The sequence below is a fragment of the Camelus ferus genome, chromosome 18 (genome assembly GCF_009834535.1).
Source record: "Camelus ferus isolate YT-003-E chromosome 18, BCGSAC_Cfer_1.0, whole genome shotgun sequence".
NCBI lineage: Eukaryota > Metazoa > Chordata > Mammalia > Artiodactyla > Camelidae > Camelus > Camelus ferus.
The window spans coordinates 17,575,181-17,594,188 of record NC_045713.1 but is presented as its reverse complement, the minus strand read 5'-3'; the positions used below and the strand labels follow the sequence as shown (position 1 = coordinate 17,594,188).

At 39.0% G+C, this 19,008-nt stretch overlaps 2 protein-coding genes across 4 annotated transcripts in view; both read left to right on the top strand.

Moving 5' to 3' along the window:
- CRCP (CGRP receptor component) overlaps positions 1 to 18,381 on the top strand; it is a 52,537-nt gene extending 34,156 nt beyond the window's left edge. The window contains exons 6-7 of one of the 2 annotated variants that reach the window (XR_004312671.1): positions 1,187 to 2,141; positions 18,372 to 18,381. Coding sequence is in view for 1 of the 2 variants with exons in the window: in XM_014556545.2 (XP_014412031.1) it covers positions 1,187 to 1,336 (150 nt within the window). In the remaining variant the exon portion in view is untranslated. Of the gene's footprint in view, positions 1 to 1,186; positions 5,161 to 18,371 lie in introns of those variants that run through there. The other variant, XM_014556545.2, reaches the window with a different exon arrangement.
- Positions 2,009 to 19,008, top strand: part of TPST1 (tyrosylprotein sulfotransferase 1) — a 122,514-nt gene continuing 105,514 nt past the window's right edge. Inside the window, exon 1 of one of the 2 annotated variants that reach the window (XM_032460353.1) lies at positions 2,009 to 2,141. The gene's annotated coding sequence lies outside the window, so the exon portion shown is untranslated. The remainder of the gene's footprint in view (positions 2,142 to 19,008) is intronic. The other variant, XM_032460352.1, reaches the window with a different exon arrangement.

The window sequence follows — 19,008 nt, the reverse complement described above, 5'->3', positions numbered from 1 at the left end:
CCAGGAGTTTGATCTTGGGCCTGTCATCTGGCTTCTTTAGCTTCTGTACTGTTGTTTGTAAAGTGAGGCAGTCAGACCGAAGTTCCTAAGTCTAGCTTGTCATCTTGCTTTACTCAAATTTGCCAGGATTTCTTTCTGGAACTCCTTTTGGTCTCAGTTGCCAGATTTCAGAGATTTTTGTGGGAAATGCCATAGAATAGGACCCCTGGACACCTTTAGCTGAGACAGCTGTTTTTGATAGATGGCTGATGCCACCAAGTGAGTGTGGTTAAGTGATTTGACTGCCTGCATACTGCTTTTACAAAGGTGGTTGATGACATTATGTTTGTATTTATTAACATACTGAGAATTAAAGGTGAGGCTAAGAAAACTGGCCTATGATTGTGGATATCATCTGTGTGTTCAGATGTCCAGGACCATGTCAGAAACTGGGCTCTAAGTGGACCTTTGATGGGGCAGTGGGAGATTGTTTCTCAGCCATCACTCATCAGACTCCTGTTCTGCATTCCCAGGAGATGACCAAGGCCACATGGTGTGTTAGATAGTAGGTGTTAGAAAGGGGCAGGCTGGGCATGGGGGTCTAGTTCTGCCCTCTGCCAGGCTTGTCCTGAGGGTTAAGAGAGAGAGTGGGTATGAAGTGCAAGGTGTAGCACCAGGCACAGGAGCTCCCTAAAGGGCTGTCGTTAGTGGTGGTGGTACTGACGGTTAGAGAAAATTTGTGAGCTATTGGGCACATAGTGGGCAGTCATCAGATGAGTTGTGGATACAGTTCATAAGTTACAGATGTGCTTGTTGCGAGATACAGAAGTGTATAAAATGCCATTTCACTCCCCAGAGGTGAGTTTCCTTTGCGTATACAGCATGTTCCTGTGTGTATGTGGATGAGTATAGAACTGTTAGGGTTTGCTTTCTCTTTAAGAGAAGATGCTAACCTGCAGCTCGTTTTTCTCACTGACCTGTTTGGAGCAGTCCCAGTGGCTTACCCTGGAATTTGAGCTGGCTTCTCCCTCCCGTGGAGCCAGGACGGAGAGGACCTGGAGACCTAGGGTGGCTCAGGAGCCAGGCCCCAAGCTCTGTGCTGAGGAGCTGGGCTGGGACCAGGAACAACATGGGCAAGGAGTTGGGGGGTGGACCCAGCCTGTGAGGCTCCTTTGTAACTCCTGGAGGGTTTTCCTTCCTTCTGCAGATGGTGGAGGAGAGTGAAGAACGGCTGACAGAGGAGCAGATCGAAGCTCTGCTCCAGACCGTCACAAGCATTCTCCCTGCAGGCCCAGAGGCAGAGCAGAAGAAAAACACCAACAATGATGTGACAATGGATGAAGAGGATCCAGCGTAGAAGAGCACAGCTGGCCCAAGTGTCCCGTGAAGTTGAAAGGCCCACCAGCTGTTTCCCAGATGTTCAGAGGATTGTTTATTTGGTTTTACCTTCAACAGGCCTGATTTCTTGGTTAGTTGGGTAAACCACAGAAATAAGCCCTTCTCAGAAATAAGCTAAAAAGAAATCCTTGTACCTCTGGGAGAAGGATCATGTGGAAGACAGGCTGAGATTGTCAGGGCAGAAAACTTAAGAGAGGAGGACAGCGTTGAAGAGGACAATGACTGTGGAACCCTCTGTGGTAAAAGCATTTCTTCTGTGGCCTTTGCCACAGTTGTGGGAAGGTCCCTGCACACAGCTGCTAAAATACTTGTGTTGCTTTTGATGGGCTGCATCCTAATTAGTTTCATCTGCTTCCCCAGGAACTTCCCAAGCAGGGGGAAGAGCCCTGTTGGGATGAGAACTGAGTTATAAGAATCCAGCTAGATGGCTAAAAACTCCCAAAGCCGCAAATAGTTGCTCTAAGTTAAAATGAGACACTGAACTTGGCTCACCTTAGAGGACTTTTTTCCTTGAAAATAGCAGAGATAAGAAAAGAACGACCTGGCCAGCCCTTCATTGGGTCTAAAGGCTCCTTTCCTCTGCTGGCATGAGCTTTGTTTATCGGCTCGCTAGTTAGTCTTAAAAGTTAGGGCACCAGCTCACTTCAGTTGAAAAGAGGCGCTCCAGACTGAATGACAGTGGCAGCAGAAATACAGCGTCGCCTGCCTTTCTGATCATCTTCAGTTTCCTGCCCCGTGACAAGTGCTGCCCCCCTTGAGGCCAGGTGAGCTTTATTTGCACAACAGGCAAATTGTTTGCATTTTTAAAAAGGGCACAATTATGTAGCTCTTTTCATGGACAGAATATGAAGAACTCTCGAGGTTAATAAGAATTTTGAACTTGTTGGCTGTTCCAAGGTTGCATTAGTTTTTTTGAATTTAACATGGTAGAATAATTACCATGTGAAGAACTTATTAATATTCAGGCTTTGGAGAGTTTAATAGCTCCAGACATGTGGTTGCCTTAGGTCCTAGGAATATTGTTAAAAATTAATTTTCCCCATTCACTTTGTTCCCTATTTGGGGAAGAAAATGCCCATAGACATTAATTTTTCAAATTGGTATTCATTTTGTTGTAAGATTACATATTTTCAGTGCTCTGTTAATTGGATTACTTCCCACCCCCTGCAACTCACCGGTTATTTGAGCCTCCCCACCACCCCAGTCAGTCGCAGTTACGTTAAGGATCAGTTGATCTGCTTAGGCAACATTCACATTAACAGGGCATTTATTTTGAAATCGCTCTTGAGTATTGGGAATTTTACCAGGAGCTGTTGGTTTGTCAAAGCATACATGTGCTTATGACATTGTTGTTTCATTTTGACCTTGAGTGTGTTAGGTACTTTTTCTTGGTGGATTTATGGCTAAATTAGTTAATAATAAATTGTTCTCAGGTGACTGCCAACTTGTGCTGTTTTTATAAATCTTTGAAGAGTTTGTTTTGCCATGGGTAGAAAGAAATAAAATGAAATCTGACTTACAAGCTTACATACAAATACACGTGTGTGTGTATATATATGTAAATTTAAATTTATGTACATACATACATACATGTTTGGTGTTTTTTCCTTAAGTTGAATTTGTTTAGATCTGAATTCTGTGTTGGATTTCAAGAAAATTTTAAGTTTCTATATTTGGTACCTGAATTTAGCCTCAGTTTCTGATTAAGCCAGGCAGGCTCTGGAAGACTTAACCTTTATAAGAAACATAGTTTGTGTAATATTCCTGTCACATTAATAATCAACATGTCAGAAGGAAAAAGTTGTAATTTACATAAGAAACGTAACCAAGATCACATTTAGGGAGGAGAGCTGGGGAGTCTAAGAGACTTGCTTTTCATTTTATATCCTTCTATGTAGTTTCAGTTTTTGACTAGGTGACTCTTTTTATTCTTTAAAAAGAAAAGTATGTTTATTTGCAGTTAAATCATGTCCCAAACATGGAGGCTGACACCCAGTCCAGTCACTCTGGGAGAAGCAGCACTGGGGGAAGCCAATCTGTCACAAGGTACTACTGAGCTCTTGAAAAATGAAGTTGACTTCCAGTTAGAGGTTTATCCAAATAATTTACTTGCCTCTTTTTGCTTAAAAGTTACTGTATGACCCACTCCCACCTCAGAGGATTTCCTCTTTATTCAAGGTTGATTTATAAAATAATGGGTACTGTTTCCCTAATCAGTCATTGTGTAACCATACCAGCTCTTCAGAGCTTATACCGTAGTGAGAGGTGAGTGAATTAATCCTCTAGTATATTCTTCGTTAAATCATTTCCCCCCCAAAACCAATTTATTACCATTATGTAAATAGATCATTTCTCAGTAAACTGTAAAACAGATCACCTACCATGAAAAGCATCGTCAACCTTATTTAATTACATAATGAACAAAGGGAATAAAAGGAAGCAAAACTGCCCAGAAATCCTTTTACATATTTAAAAAAGTAAGATAATTCACATACCACATGCCATTTGGTGGCTCTGAGTATAATCACAAGATTGTACAATTATCACTAGTACCTAATTCTGGAATGGTTTCATCATCCCTAATAGAAGCTCCATATCTTATAGCAGTCCCTCTCCATCACCATTTTCCCATGGTCCCTGGCAACCACTGATCTGCTTTCTACTTTTCTCTGTATTTACCCATTCTGGACATTTCATATAAATTAATTCATACAGTGTATGGCCTTTTGTATCCTGACTTCTTTCACTTAGCATATTTTCAAGGTGCAAATATGTTGTACCATTCCTTTTTATGGCTGAATAATATGTCATTGAACGGCTGTACTACATTTTGTTTATCCATTCATCAGTTGGTGGACATTTGCGTTGCGTCTACTCTTTGGTTGTTACAAATATGCTTCTGTGAACATTCATGTATAAATTTTTTGTGAACTGTTTTCCTTTCTTGCATATACCTAGGAGTGGAATTCTTGGGTCATATGGTAACTCTGTGTTTAACTTTTTGATGAACTACTGAACGATTTTCCATAGTATCCGTACCATTTCATGTTTCCACCCACAGTGTAAGATGGAATCCAGTCCCTCACTTGCTATTGTCCCTCTTATTGATTATAGCCATCCTGGTGGTTGTGAAGTGCTATCTTACCGTGGTTCTGATTTTTATTTCCCTAATAGCTATTGATGTGGAACATCTTTTCATGTTCTTATTGGCCATTTGTACATCTTCTTTGGGAAAATGTCTTATTAAAATCCTTTGTACTTAAAAAAATTAATAGCCTTTGTTTTTTCAAGGAGTTTTAGGTTTACAGAGAAATTGAGCAGGAAGTACAGAGTTCCTCTATAGTCCTTAGCCCCCCCACAGCAGTTTCCCCTGTTCACATCTCTTGCATCAGTGTGGTACATTGTTAAAGCTGATGAACTAGTATTGATACTTAAAGTCCATAGTTTACATTAGGTTCGTTCTTTGTGTTGTACATTAGAAAGTACAGTAATACACAGAATGGATTTTGACAAGTACATAATATTATATACATAATGTTATATATAACACCATTACAGTATCAGAATATTTTCAATACCCTAAAAATACCTTGTGCTCTACCTACTCATATCTCCTTCCCTTCTTCTGCATCTCTGGCAACCACTGATCTTTTCACTGCCTCCATACTTTTGCCTTTTTCAAGAATGTCTTATACTCTGAAGAGTAACTCAAAGTCCTATGAAGATGTAAGGATCTCCAATAAAGGCAAATAAACATGGATGAATAAAAACGTATTATTATAATTTTGTTTCATAACTTCATTTTTTATTCTTTTACAAGCTTTAAAAGAGAAAAGCATAAAAAAATATAAATCTTTGTTAAATGGTACCCATTATATAAATTTGTGACATCAGTAGCATAAAGGAGGGGGGCAGAGCTGCACAAGAGTGTTTTTATATGTGATTTAAGTTTGTATCAATAAATAATAGATTATTACAACTTTAGTATGTTACATATAATCCCCAAGATAACCACAAAGAAAATATCTAGAATATGCACAAAAGGAAATGAGAGAATTAAAACATGTCACAATAAAAAAAATCAACTAAACAAAAAGATAGTAATGGAAGAAATGAGAGACAAAAAAAGTATTAAACATACAGAAAACCAAGTAACAAAATGGCAAAAGTAAGTCTTTCCCTATAAGTAATTACTTTAAATGGAAACAGATTAAACTTCCCAATCAAAAGTCATAGATCAACAGAATAGACTTAAAAAACATGGTCCAACTATATGCTATTTACAAGAGACTCACTTGAGATATAAGGGCCCAAACAGATAGAAAGTGAAAGGCTGGAAAAAGACATTTCATGCAAATAGTAACCAAAAGAGAGCAGGAGTAAATATACCAATGAGACAAAATAGACTTTAAATTTTAACAAAGATATAGAAAGTTTAATACAGCAAGAAAATATAATAAAAAATATGTAATAAGACCATTAAAATATTTGAAATAAAAATGACAGAATTGAAGGGAGAAATACATTGCTTTACAATAATAGATTTCAGTACCACTCTTTTTTTGCACCTCCATTTCCTCATATTTGCTTTTTTTTTAAATTGAGGTATAATCAGTTTATAATATTGTGTTAGTTTCTGTGTACACCAGCTTCAGTGATAGGACAACCAAACAGAATCAATAAGGAAATAAAGGACCTGAGCAATACTATAAACCAATTGGAACTAACAGACACAGACACTCTACCCAACAACAGCAGAATACACTTTCTCAAGTACACATGGAACATTCTCCAGTAAAGACCATAGGTTAGGCCACAAAACAAGTCTTAATATATTTCAAAACTATTGAAATTGTAGTTGGCCTTGAACTACATGGGTTTGAATTATGTGGGTCCACTTATATGTAGGTTTTTTTAATACATATGTTGGAAATTTTTTTGAGATTTGCAATAATTTGAAAAAACTTGCAGATGTACCGCATAGCCGAGACATGTTGAAAAATTTAAGAAAAGGTATGTCATGAATGCATAAAATATATGTAGATACTAGCCTGTCCTTACATAAGCATAAAGTGAGTGATAATTTAATATAAAATTAATGTGGTTAGTTTTCTTACTTTTTTATAACTTTGCTTTCAAAGAATTATAGTATGCCTCCCCTCATAGTTGGAGAAATTGCATATCAGCCTATCATCACAGGTAAATGGGTCTTTAAAAAAAGATAACAGTGTTTCCAATTATGTGACTATGATACTGTATGTCATAAAAATTATGATTGATTCACGAGTATATAGAGAAGGCTACTGTGAAGCAATCCTACCAATAACACTAGGCCACCATAAAGCAATCATTTGTTATTATTATACATGTAAATAAATATAAATTTATTTTTCACATTTTTCATTTTTGATGTCTAGTGTTAGTAATACATATAACATACACAGTGTTTTGTATCATATAAGACAATATTGATAGAGGTATTGTCAGACAATTCGTCTTGTAAACAGATGATGTAAACTTACAGTATTGACAAGTACAGTACAGTACTGTAAATAAATTTTCTGTTCCTTATGATTTTCTTAATAACATTTCTCTAGCTTGCTTTATTGTAAGAATACAGTATATAATATGTACAACATACAAAAGTATGTGTTAATCAAATGTTGATCAGTAAGGTCAACAGTAGGCTATTAGTAGTTAAGTTTTGGGGAAGTAAAAAGTTATATGTGGATTTTCCTTTTTTGTTTGTTTGGTTTTCTTTGTTAGAGAAGTCTGTGCCTGTATTGGCCAGCAGGCTACTTGAGGCAGAGGAAGTGATGCCAGGCCAGCCCTGCTTCACAGGCTTGCAGGTGACTGAGAATTTGCCTGAGTAGAGGCTGATCATCTCAGACTTGATTTCCACCTGGTATGTATATGGATTTTTTACTGTGGGGTGGTGTCTGCACCCAAACCCCTGCATTGTTCAAGGGCCAACCAAATTCAAAGCTGAATATATATATTCAGCTTTAGAAAGAATAAAATTCTTACAGATGCTACATGATTGAAACTTGAAGACATTATGCTAAGTGAAATAAGCCAGACACAAAAGGACTTACATCAGATACCTAGAACTGTCAAATTCAGAAAGGCAGAAAGTAGAATGGTTGGTGCCAGGGGCTGAGCAGAGAGGGAAACTGGGAGTTACTGTTTTCATGAGTACCGAGTTTTAGTTTGGGAAGATGAAAAAGTTCTGGAGATGATGGTAGTGATGTTTACACAACAATGTGAATGGACTTAATGCCACTGAACTATACACTTAAAAATGGTTAAAATGGTAAATAAACTATGTGTATATATATATCTGTGTGTGTGTATATATATATATATATATATACACACATACTGAGAACTGAGAGAAAACTCTTATTCTTGCCCTTTTAGGTAAGTCTAGAAGTCACTTTTTTTTTTTAACTTTGAGGGGGAGGTAATTAGGTTTATTTACTCATTTGTTTTTTTAATGGAGGGATTGGAGATTGAATCCAGGACCTCATGCATGATATATATATATATATATATATATATATTATTATTATCCCCAATAAAAATTTATTTTCAGAAAACCAGGGTATGGAAGGCAGAAAGAGCAAGATAGGTTAAACAGTAATATTGGTGTAGTTAAAATTGAGTGCCACTTTGGCATTAATCCTCCTGGAACTGAGAGAAAACACTTATTCTTATTACAAAACCAAGATGTGTTCCTTTGTTCCAGTAGTTTAATGAGTACCATTCCATTGTTTTAAATTGTGGCAGCTGAAAATTCTGAACTGCATACGTACAGACATTTTCTGCTGTCGTGACAATAGAAGGTTAAGTATTGAAGCAAAAACATACAGACTAAAATTCAGGGATTATGATTTTTTTGGTTAATAGAGGAAACCAGAATTTTTAGAAAGCAGTATGTATTTAGTCTTCATTTTGTGCTATAGATTAGTGATTTTTACACTGTATTCCATTCAACCCTTGAATTACTGAGAACTTTAGAAGCCAAATCGTGTGTCTCGGTGGCAAACAGAAGGGTAGGACTACAGGCACCCTTTCCAGTAAAGTCAGACCAGTCATGCTTCAGATTTTCTTCAAAACAGGGTCACATTGCTGTGGGTATATTTTGAAAACCACTACAGAGAACATACCGTTGAATTAAGATTGACATCTTGTTACTTAAGAATATGAAGTTCAATATTCTGATTTTTTTTAGAATATGTTATACTGTTTACCTAAATAATATTAAAAAGTAAAACTTTGTATATTAATTAGCAACACATGTTTCTTTGAAAAATATTAAAGCTATTTTAATGTTGTGACCAAGGTAAATTAAGATTTAGGAAAATACAGATCGTTGTATCATTCATTCTAAAAACGGTTCTAGGCATATGAAATACACAGATAATCAAGAGTATCTTTGCTTTTGAAAGCACTCAAGTCCACTAAGAGACAACATGCAGGCTCTTATAATACTGCTTAATAAATATAAAGAGAGAAGAAAGAAATACTGTGGAAACACATTGGGAAGGCATGTAACATGGAGATTGCTCAGGAAGGAAAGAGGAAGTTTCACAGAAATCTATGTATAATAAACAAAACCCCTGAGTTGTCTTAGATGCTGAGTAAGAGTTAGCTATGTTATATGGATTGCATTGTGTGCCCCACAAAAAAAACAAATGTTGGAGTCCTAACCCCCCATACCTCAGAGTGTGACCTGATTTTGGACATAGGGTTCTGGGGTTTTTTTTGTTTGTTTTTTTTTACAGAAGTAATCAAGTTAAAATGGGGTCATTTGGGTGGGCTCTAATCCAGTGTGACTGGTATCCGTACAAAATGGGAAATTTGGTCACAGAGAGATACACTTAGAAAGAAAACAATCTGAAGAGACACATGCAGAAGACGGCCATGGACAGCCAAGGAGAGAGACCTGGAACAGCTCTCAGCAGGAACCAGCCCCGCTGACACTTGTAAACTGGTGAATGTAATTGATTTCAGACTTCTGGGCTCCAGAACGGAGACAATAAATTTCTGTTATTTAAATATAAAAAAAAAAAAGAGAGAGAGGAAGAAGGAGGAGGAGAAATAAGAGAAGGGGGAGAAGGATCTAAGCATTTAACCCTAACATTCTAGGTCATTCACAATCTGGTTCCCAATAAAATTTCTAACTGTGTTAGTCTCCTGCACAACTCTCCTTCCAGCCAAATGGATCCACTCATTCATTTACTCAACACATTTTTGAGTGTCTACTATGCAAAGCTGAGGCCTGGGCAGTGGGGAAATGATGTGACTGTCATCCAGAATCCCTGCCTTCAGAAAACTTCATGTTCTAGGGGAAGAGATGCTAACTGATCAATTTCACAGTCCATTATTTAATTACAACTATAGCTTGAGTTAGAAATGAGAATGAGCCAAGAGAGCATGTCACAGAGAACCTGATCTAGTCTGGCAGAATCAGGAAAGGTTCTCTGAGAAAAGTAGTATTGGACCGGAAGAATGAGTAAAATTAGTGAAGGAAAGAACAATCTTTGAGAATATTTTGTGTTTTCCCATCTCTATGTTTTTGTGTATACTATGCCTTCTGCTTGTACTCTGTGCCTTCTTCAAATATCCAAATTCTAACCCGAGATTTGGCACATCGCCTCCATTCTCCAGAAAGCCCTTCCTGACCACATTAGGCTGAATTAGTCTCTCCTTGCTGTAAACTAGACAGGTCTGTTGGTTATTAGCTTTAAGCTATGCATGACCTTGTGATGTTTTTGTGAGTCTCATCTTGCCCCTTTAGGTAAATCTAGAAGTCACTCTTTTTTTTTTTTTCTTAACTTTGAGGGGGAGGTAATTAGGTTTATTCATTCGTTTTTTTTAATGGAGGGACTGGAGATTGAACCCAGGACCTCGTACATGCTAAGCATGCTAGAAGTCACTCTTAATTCCAGCCTTTATCCAAGTCACATCTGTTTTAGTTTCACGCAGAATTTTCTGGGAAAACAATGATTAGAAGACTTGGTTTAAATAATCTTAATGTTTTTATTGTAAAATAAAACACAGATCCAAAAAAACCCACATAAATTATGTGAATTATAAGAAGATGGATTATAAAGAATTCAAAATTAGCATTCATAGTTTAGTGAATTCTAAGGAGAACACCCTTATGTTTACCACTCAGGTCAAGAAATGGAACTTTGCCAACCACTCCAGGACTGTGTCCCAGATACAACTGCCTTCCTCCTGCATAAAGTATCCACAATCCTGACCTTTATGGCAGTGGCTTCATTGGGTTTCTTTATAGTTTACTTACGCAAGTGTGCATCCTTTACCACTCTTGCATTTTTGTTATTGTTGTTATTTTAACCTGTCTCTTAAGCCTTTATCTTCAGGATCTCTCACCATCCCTTTCATTTTTTTACAATTTGGTGTTGAAGATCCCAGGCTGTTCAACCTGTAGAGTTTCTTCAGTGGTTTATCAGTAAGAGCTTATGGAAACAATATTCCCTGAGTTCTTGCATGTTGATAATAGTATGTACTCTTTATATTGGGAAGTCCATTTTGCTGAATAGAAAGTCCTTGAGTCACATTTTCTTTTCCTTGGATAACCTAAATCTATTACTCTGTTTTCTTCTGGCATCAAGTATTGCTGTTAAAAATCTGGCAATATCCTCATAATGTTTCTCTTATAATACACTTGCTTTTTTTTTCTTTCCTCTAGATACCCAAAGGATTTTTTTCCTCCTGTGAAAATCTAGTGTCAAGTATTCTTAGGTACATAGTATACATACATATAAACTATATATATAGTTTCAGATTTTTTTTCTTCAATTTGGGAACATTTCTTCAATTTTTAATTTTACATATATTCTTGATTTTATACATATTTTATATCAAGATACATATATCTTGATTTTTACATATTTTCTGGATTTTTATATTTATTCTGTTCACATGCTCTGGTTCCCTACTTCAGAGACTTCTATATTGGTTCTTCTTTGCCTATCTTCTGTATTTGTCATTTTCATTCAAATCATTTTACTCTTTCCTATGATTTCTTAAAATTTTTTCTCCATTTCTATTTTCCTTGAGACATTTGTTATTGTGTTTATTTACTCTTGCATTTCTTCTAATTTAGTCTTCATTTTTTCCTCCTTTTACTTCTAATTCTTTACTCATTTCTGAGTTTTTCTAATTTCATTGACTGTGATTCTTTTATGTCTTGTACCATTTTCTTAATAGTTTTTAGCTAGTTTTACAATAGGAGGTTTCGATTTGAGCTCTTCTGTGTATGCATTTCTGGTGTGCTATCATCTCTTACGGAAATGTTATTTTGCTCTTTTTCTCTTTCTAACTCTGTTGGATTTGACTTCAGTAATTTTCTGCTATTTGTTTTTGAGTGAAATTAGTTTTCTGGAACTTTTAGAAGTAGTTGTGTGGTTCAGGATGGCTTTTCTAACTTCACAGAGCTCCCTCTTTTGTTGTTTTCAAAAATACGATAGCTTGACAACGCTGTTCCCCTCCCACCCTTTTATTTAGACCAAGGATTGGCAAAGGCCACCTGTTTTTTTGTAAATAAAGTTTTACTGGAACACAGCCCTGCAAGATCATTTACATATTGTCTACGGCTGCTCTCTGGCCAAATCAGCAAAACTGAGGATTTGCAACATGGACCCTATAGCCTACAAGGCAAAAATATTACTGTCTAGCTCTTTAAGACCCTGATTTTTGATCTTTTCTTTCTTTGTCTCTACTGTCTCTACTCTGCTCAATTTTGATCTTACTCCCAGTGGTGTCTTCTCAGTGTGGGGCACTGTCAAGCCAGCCCCCACCAGTTAGTTTTGAGGGTTCACAGGGACCCACATTGCTTCAGACCTTAGCACCCCTTGCTCATGTTTTAAAAATTGTGGCTGTAATCATTCAAAAGTCCACAAATGACATGCTGGAGAGGCTGTGGAGAAAGGGGGACCCTCATACACTGCTGGTGGGAATGCGTTTGGTGTAGCCACTGTGGAAAACTGTATGGAGATTCCTCAAAAGACTAGGAATAGACTTACCACATGACCCAGGAATCCTGCTCCTGGGCATATATCCAGAAGGGACCCTACTTCAAAATGACACCTGCACCCTAATGTTCACAGCAGCACTATTTACAATAGCCAAGGCATGGAAACAGCCTAAATGTCCATCAGCAGATGACTGGATAAAGAAGTTGTGGTATATTTATATAATGGAATAGTATTCAGCCATAAAAACCGACAGCATGACGCCATTTGCAGCAACATGGATGTTACTGGAGAATGTCATTCTAAGTGAAGTAAGCCAGAAAGAGAAAGAAAAATACCATATGAGATTGCTCATATGCAAAATCTAAAAAAAACCCCAAAAACAGAAACCAAAAATACAAAACAGAAACAGACTCATAAACATAGAATACAAACTTGTGGTTGCCAGGGGGACGGGAGGTGGGAAGGCACTGGGATTTCAAAATGTAGACTAGATAAACAAGATTGTACTGAGTAGCACAGGGAAATATATACGGGATCTTGTGGTGGCTCACAGTGAAAGAGAATGTGACAATGAATGTATGTATGTTCATGTATAACTGAAAAATTGTGCTCTACACTGGAATTTGACACAACATTGTAAAATGACTGTAACTCAATAAAAAATGTTTATGCAAAAAAAATTGTGGCTATATATAGATATAAATTGTGACTATATATGTAAATATAATAGATGTATATATAATGTAAAATGTATCATTTAAACCATTTTTAGATTAACAATTCAGTGGCATTAATGTATATTCACAATGTTGTACAACCATCACCATGCATACTTCCAGAACTTTTTTTATTACCTCAAAACTAAAACTCTGTACCCTCCATTCTCCCTCTTCCTGTAGCCCCTGGTAACCCCTATTCTACTTTCTGGCTCTATGAATTTGCCTATTCTAAGTACTCCATGTAAGTGGAATCATACATTATTTGTCCTTCAGTGTCTGCCTCGTTCCACCAAGCATGTTTTAAAGGTCATCCGTGTTGTAACAGGTATCAGAATTATGTTCCTTTTCATGGCTGAATAATATTCCATTGTATGTATATGCCACATTTTGTTGATCCATCCATCTATTGATGGATACTTCAGTTGTTTCCACCTTTGAACACTGGTGTACAAGTATCTGTCTGAGTCCCTGCTTTCGACTCTTTTGAGTATATGTCTAGGAGTGGAATTGCTCGATTATATGGTAATTGTTTTTCACTTTTTATAGGACTGCTACAGTGGCTTTCCCATTTTTCCACAGAGGCTGCACCATTTTATACTCCCACCAGCAATGCACTTGGATTCCAGTTTTTCCACATCCTTGGCCAACATTCATTTTTTTTTCCCTTTTGTTTTTATTTCAATAATAGCCATCCTAATGGGTATGAAGTGGTATTTCATTGTGGTTTTGATTTGCATTTCCCTGGTGATTAGCGATGCTGAGTATCTTTTCATGTGCTTATTGAGCACTTGTATTTCTCTGAATTCACTGTTGAGTTGCAGGGTTTCAGGTTCTTTATCTATTCTGGATATTAACCTCTTAGGAAACACATGGTTGGCAAATATTTACTTCCAGTTGTGGTTTGTCTTTTCATTCTCTTGATAGTGTCCTTTCATTATTTTCCCTTTTTAAATCAAAAAGTAATTTATGGAGAAATATTTTAAGGTTATATAAATATTCTCTTCCTCATCAAAATTTCATTCACTCTTATAAGCATCTATTGATGTTTCTTTCTTGAGTCAATGGCTGCTACTTTTGAGCACCAGCTATGTTCTAGGTGCTTACTAGGCATTAACCCTGTGTCACAGACGAGGAAACTGAAGCTGAGGAGGTGAACCAATGGCACAAGGACGACTAGCAAGCAGTAAAAATGGGAGCGGACAGACTCTAAGACTGTCCACTCCATAGCTAAAGCTTACGTGCTAGTGCCTGGGAAGCAAGTGTTAGCTGGAACCCTGGGACTCCAAGCATCAGGGCTATTGAGCAAGCCTATTTCTGATGCTTCTTCTTTGTGCTTCCCAAACACCCTGACCTAGAGAGGGAGTGGGGCAGGCTGACTTCAGGGCTGTGGGCTGTGACATGCTGGGTGTGTTCTGCAGTCAGGAGCCAGTCCCCTGAGAGAGTACCAGCTACTCAGATGACCCCCTGCCTGCAACTTCACGGGTCACTATGTATCAGCAGTATGTGCAGGTTTCTTGGGGTCAGTAGCTGGGTTCACAGAACCAGAAGTCCCAAGTTGTTCTTTTAATGATAGGGGTGGAGGGTCTTAGTAACCTGGCAGGCTCTGGGTTAAACATCCCATGCTTTCCTCCCGTGGGACCTTAGCTGGGAGGACCAGAACATAGGCAGGGTGGGGTCCTGGGGCAGGGAGCCAGAGCCCTGAGTCATAGTGAGACCAAGGAGCGGGGCCTGGGCAAGGCACACTGAGCTAGAAAATCTGGAGGAAAGCCATGGTCTGAATGCTGGGAGGAGGGAGAAATCACCAGATGCAGGCAAGGTCACAGGAGGCATTGTGGTTAGGATGGAGCCAAGAACAGGCCCTGTGGCAGATCGGGGTCACATAAGGCTGGTATAAAGGTCCTGAACCTGTGTCTGGAAATCACTGTGGCAGTCTTGCTCTCCAGGGCGGACAGTGTCCTAATCCTGGTAGATTGGGGATGTACAGGGCCAGGTGTGTGCATTAGTCACGGGTACCTTACTGGATCAGGCTTTGTGGTGGACATTCACCTCTCCAATTACAATTGGGCATCTCCAACAGGCCCACACACACCCCAGCTGCCTGGAATTCAGCCTTTGTATCATATCAGCTGGGGTCACCTAGCCCAGCTCCTCAATCAGACCCCAACCCTCTCCTGGATGGAACCTGTGTTCTTCAAGAGTTTTACTTTCAAAGAGACTTTCCATGTGGTCGCTATCTTTTTTTAACCACCCAGAAATAACTTCAAGCTTAGAAAAAGTTGCAAAAATACAATAAATACAGCACAATATAAAAATACTCATGTTTCCCCCAAACCATCTTGAAGTGAGTTACATACATCACAGCTCTTTACCCTTGAACTCTTCACTATATAATTAATTATTGATGGTGTTTTCACCCTTGCAACTAATAAGCAGTGCAGGGAGACCATGCAAATATCTTGTTCCTTATCAAAACTGCCTCCCAGATTGAGCATCCACTGATGATTCTTGCCTGATCCAATCTTTACCATGATGGTTGCAAAATAGGGATTTGCTGACCCCAGCGTTCCCTCCACGTCTTCCATTCTGCCTTCGGCATTCTCCTGGGAACAAGAACCTTCCTTCTCCGCTTTTACGTATCTGTGGACTCGTGATACAGACTCATGAATTCCTATACTTTCCATAGATTTATAATGTGGTACTTAATAATTTTGGTGTGCAAATTGTCCCAGACCTGCCTGTAGGAATCCCTTCAAGAGATCTCCTCTGTCCTTGTGACATAACTCCGGTTTTTTAAGGCACTTCCTCACTTTCTGGTATAACAGGGGATTCCAAGTCTATCTAGTACCAGCCCTGAACTCAGTCATTTCCACGAGGAGCCTGACTCCTTTCAGTGGTGAAGGTATCAGAGATCACATTCAGAGAACTAGATGTCCTCATTGCTACTGGAGTGACTTTGCTTCTTGGCTCTTTTAATGGCCAGAGCTGGGAAGGATATGCTTGTATATACATGTACCTATACACATATGCATTTGCATATTCATGCATATGTATAAGATAAATATGCATCTGTATTTTAAGAAATCATGAACTTACACTGATACCTCCTCACAGACTTATTTCTTGCCTTGTCCATTCCGTATTTGTATGTCCCTTCTCCCTCAAGGAGAATCCTGGCTCCCAACCAGATCAGTATATTTACTCAATCCTATATTACCTCTAAAATAGTTTATTACATCTAAAATGGTTTGTGAATTGCTTTGCCCACATCATTACAAACAGCAGACCTACTAAAAAGAGTTTAGGATTTGTTTCCAATTCTCTACCGGCCCTGTCCCCACAACACACACACCTCCTGCCCCTAGCCAAGGTATGTAGTTAAATACTTTGTTACTTGAATTTCTTGCCCTTTGGGTGTGGTTATGGCATTTATTTGAAATATGGTTAGTTCCACTGTTCCAGCTTGCTTCCATTCTATTGATCTAATTTTACTTTTGAATATGTGGGATATTGTCATATTTTCAAAAGTCAAAACTATACAAAAAGTTATGCTCAGAGAAATATCACTTCTGCTTCTTCTCCTCCACCTCTTATAGGTAACCAACTGCAAACTATAGCATGCTAAATATATGTGATAGAAATATACTTAGTTTTTGTCCCTGGGTCCTGACACAGAGCTCCTGAAGCCCTTGGCATGTCCTGAGTGATGTGATTGTCTTCAGTTGCTCATCAGGAGCCACAAATGAGGTGACAGTGTGGAGCCCAGATGGTCTCAGAATAGGGCTGGTCCCCAAGGAGTGATTAGAGGGTAGAAATTTTTCAGCCACACCCACCAACCTCTGGGAAGATGAGGGGGAGGGACTGGAGTTCAAGCTCGACAAAAACCCTGAACAAGAAGATTTGATGAGCTTCCCTTTTGGTCAGTGCATCCACATGTTGGGAGGGTGGTGCACCCCAATTCCATGCAGACAGAAGCTCCTGTGCTGGGGGCTCTTCCGGACCCCACCCTGTGTACCTCTTCATTTGGTTGTTCATCTGGATCTTTTATCATATCCTTTACAACAAACTGGTAAACATAAGTAAATGTTTCTATAAGTTCTGTGAGCTACTCTAACAAATTAATCGAACCTGAGGTGAGGGGCCTGGGAACCCCCAATTTATAGCCAGCCGTCAGAAGCATCAGTAACAACCTGGATTTGCAATTGACTAAGATGAGGGCAGTCTTGTGGAGCTGAGCCCTTATCCTGTGGGCCATGGTTCTCTCTCCCGATAGACAGTGTCAGAATTGAGATAAACTGTATACACTCAGCTGGTGTTGCACAATTGCTTGGTGTGGGGAAAACAACCATGTATTTGGGGTACAGACATTTTCAGAGCACTGTGTGTAGTGTTAAGGAAAACAATAGGGTTTTTCTTTATAATATGCTTTTTCTGCAATTTAATTTCTCCGCTTTCTGGAAATCATTCCATATCAGTTCACAGAAATCTTCCTCATTCTTTTCACTCCATTAGCTGCACAGTATACGACAGTTTTGTCAACCCATCTCCTCTGCTTGGACATTTAGGTGATTTCCAGTATTTTGCAGTTAAAAATAAGATTGCAGTAAATAACCTATACATGTATTTTCATATTATTGACGGTATATCTTTAGGACAAATTTTTAGAAGTGGGATTGCTGGGTCAAACAAAGGGTGTTCCTTTTCAATTGCTTGTAACAGGTTACCACAAATTTAGCAGTTTAAAACAGCAGCCATTCATTAGCTCAGATTTCCATAGGTCAGAACTCTGGGCAGGCTTGACTGAGTTTTCTGCTCAAAATATTATGAGGCCGAAATCAAAATGTTGGCTGGGTTCTTATCTAGAGAGTGTAGAAAGCATCCACGTCCAAGAATATTCAGTGGCAGATTTCAATTCCTGAGACTAAGTTCCCCATTTTGTTGCTAAGTCTCAGCTGGAGGCTGCTCTCAGCTTGCAGAGACCCACCCCCCATTCCTCACCACCTTCAAACCAGCACCAGTGTGTTGAATCACTCTCCCTTGGAATCTGTCTGACTTCCGTCAAAGATGAACAAAGCTGGACGCTCGTTTAAGTGATGAGGACAGATTCTAATCAGTAACGACAACAGGGGAAAGAGTCCAACAGAACTGAACTCAACTTCTGAGTGGGGACTCAGTAGAGTCAGGGTAGTGAGAAATGGCTGAGGATCAGCTGGTATAAATGCAGTGAGGCCGGCCATGTCTGCTTGTTGGCAATGACCAGTGTTAGGCTCTGGTCCTCCCATAGAGGCTGGGAGACCGGGGCCCTGGCTTCAGATGTTGACCAGAGCAAACAGTCAATTCTTGGGTTTCCTCGGGCAGCCACTTTAAGGGGCGCTGGGGTCAAACTAGGGAAGCAGCCCAGAGCTGTTGGAAACTATAAGCATGTTTGTTTAAGTCTCTATAGGCCAAAGGTGAGATGTCAAGAAGAGAGGTCCGAGGAGCCTGGCTGGAGTTCGATAAAGGGGGCAATCTGTCACTTCCTTTTCCACTACCAGAAAAAGAAACCCTGCTTTTTTGGTGGGAAGGAAGGTAATTAGGTTTGTTTGTTTATTTTAATAGCAGTACTGGGGATTGAACCCAGGACCTGGGCATGCTAAGCACCCACTCTACCGCTGAGCCATACCCTTGCCCCAGAAACTCTGCTTTTAAAGGGCTTGTGTGATTAGATTAAGCTCACCTGGGTAGCATCAATTCAGCCACAGTTACATGGGAGTTACATCAAGAGATGAAGTTTACTGGGACCATCTTAAAATTCCCAACCCTCCTTCCAGGACCCACCTGGACCACACATGAGCCAGAATAAGGGGTCCAAACAGTGTGGGGCACTAACTCAGCTTTCAGGACACTGGGGCTTCTGGCAGCAT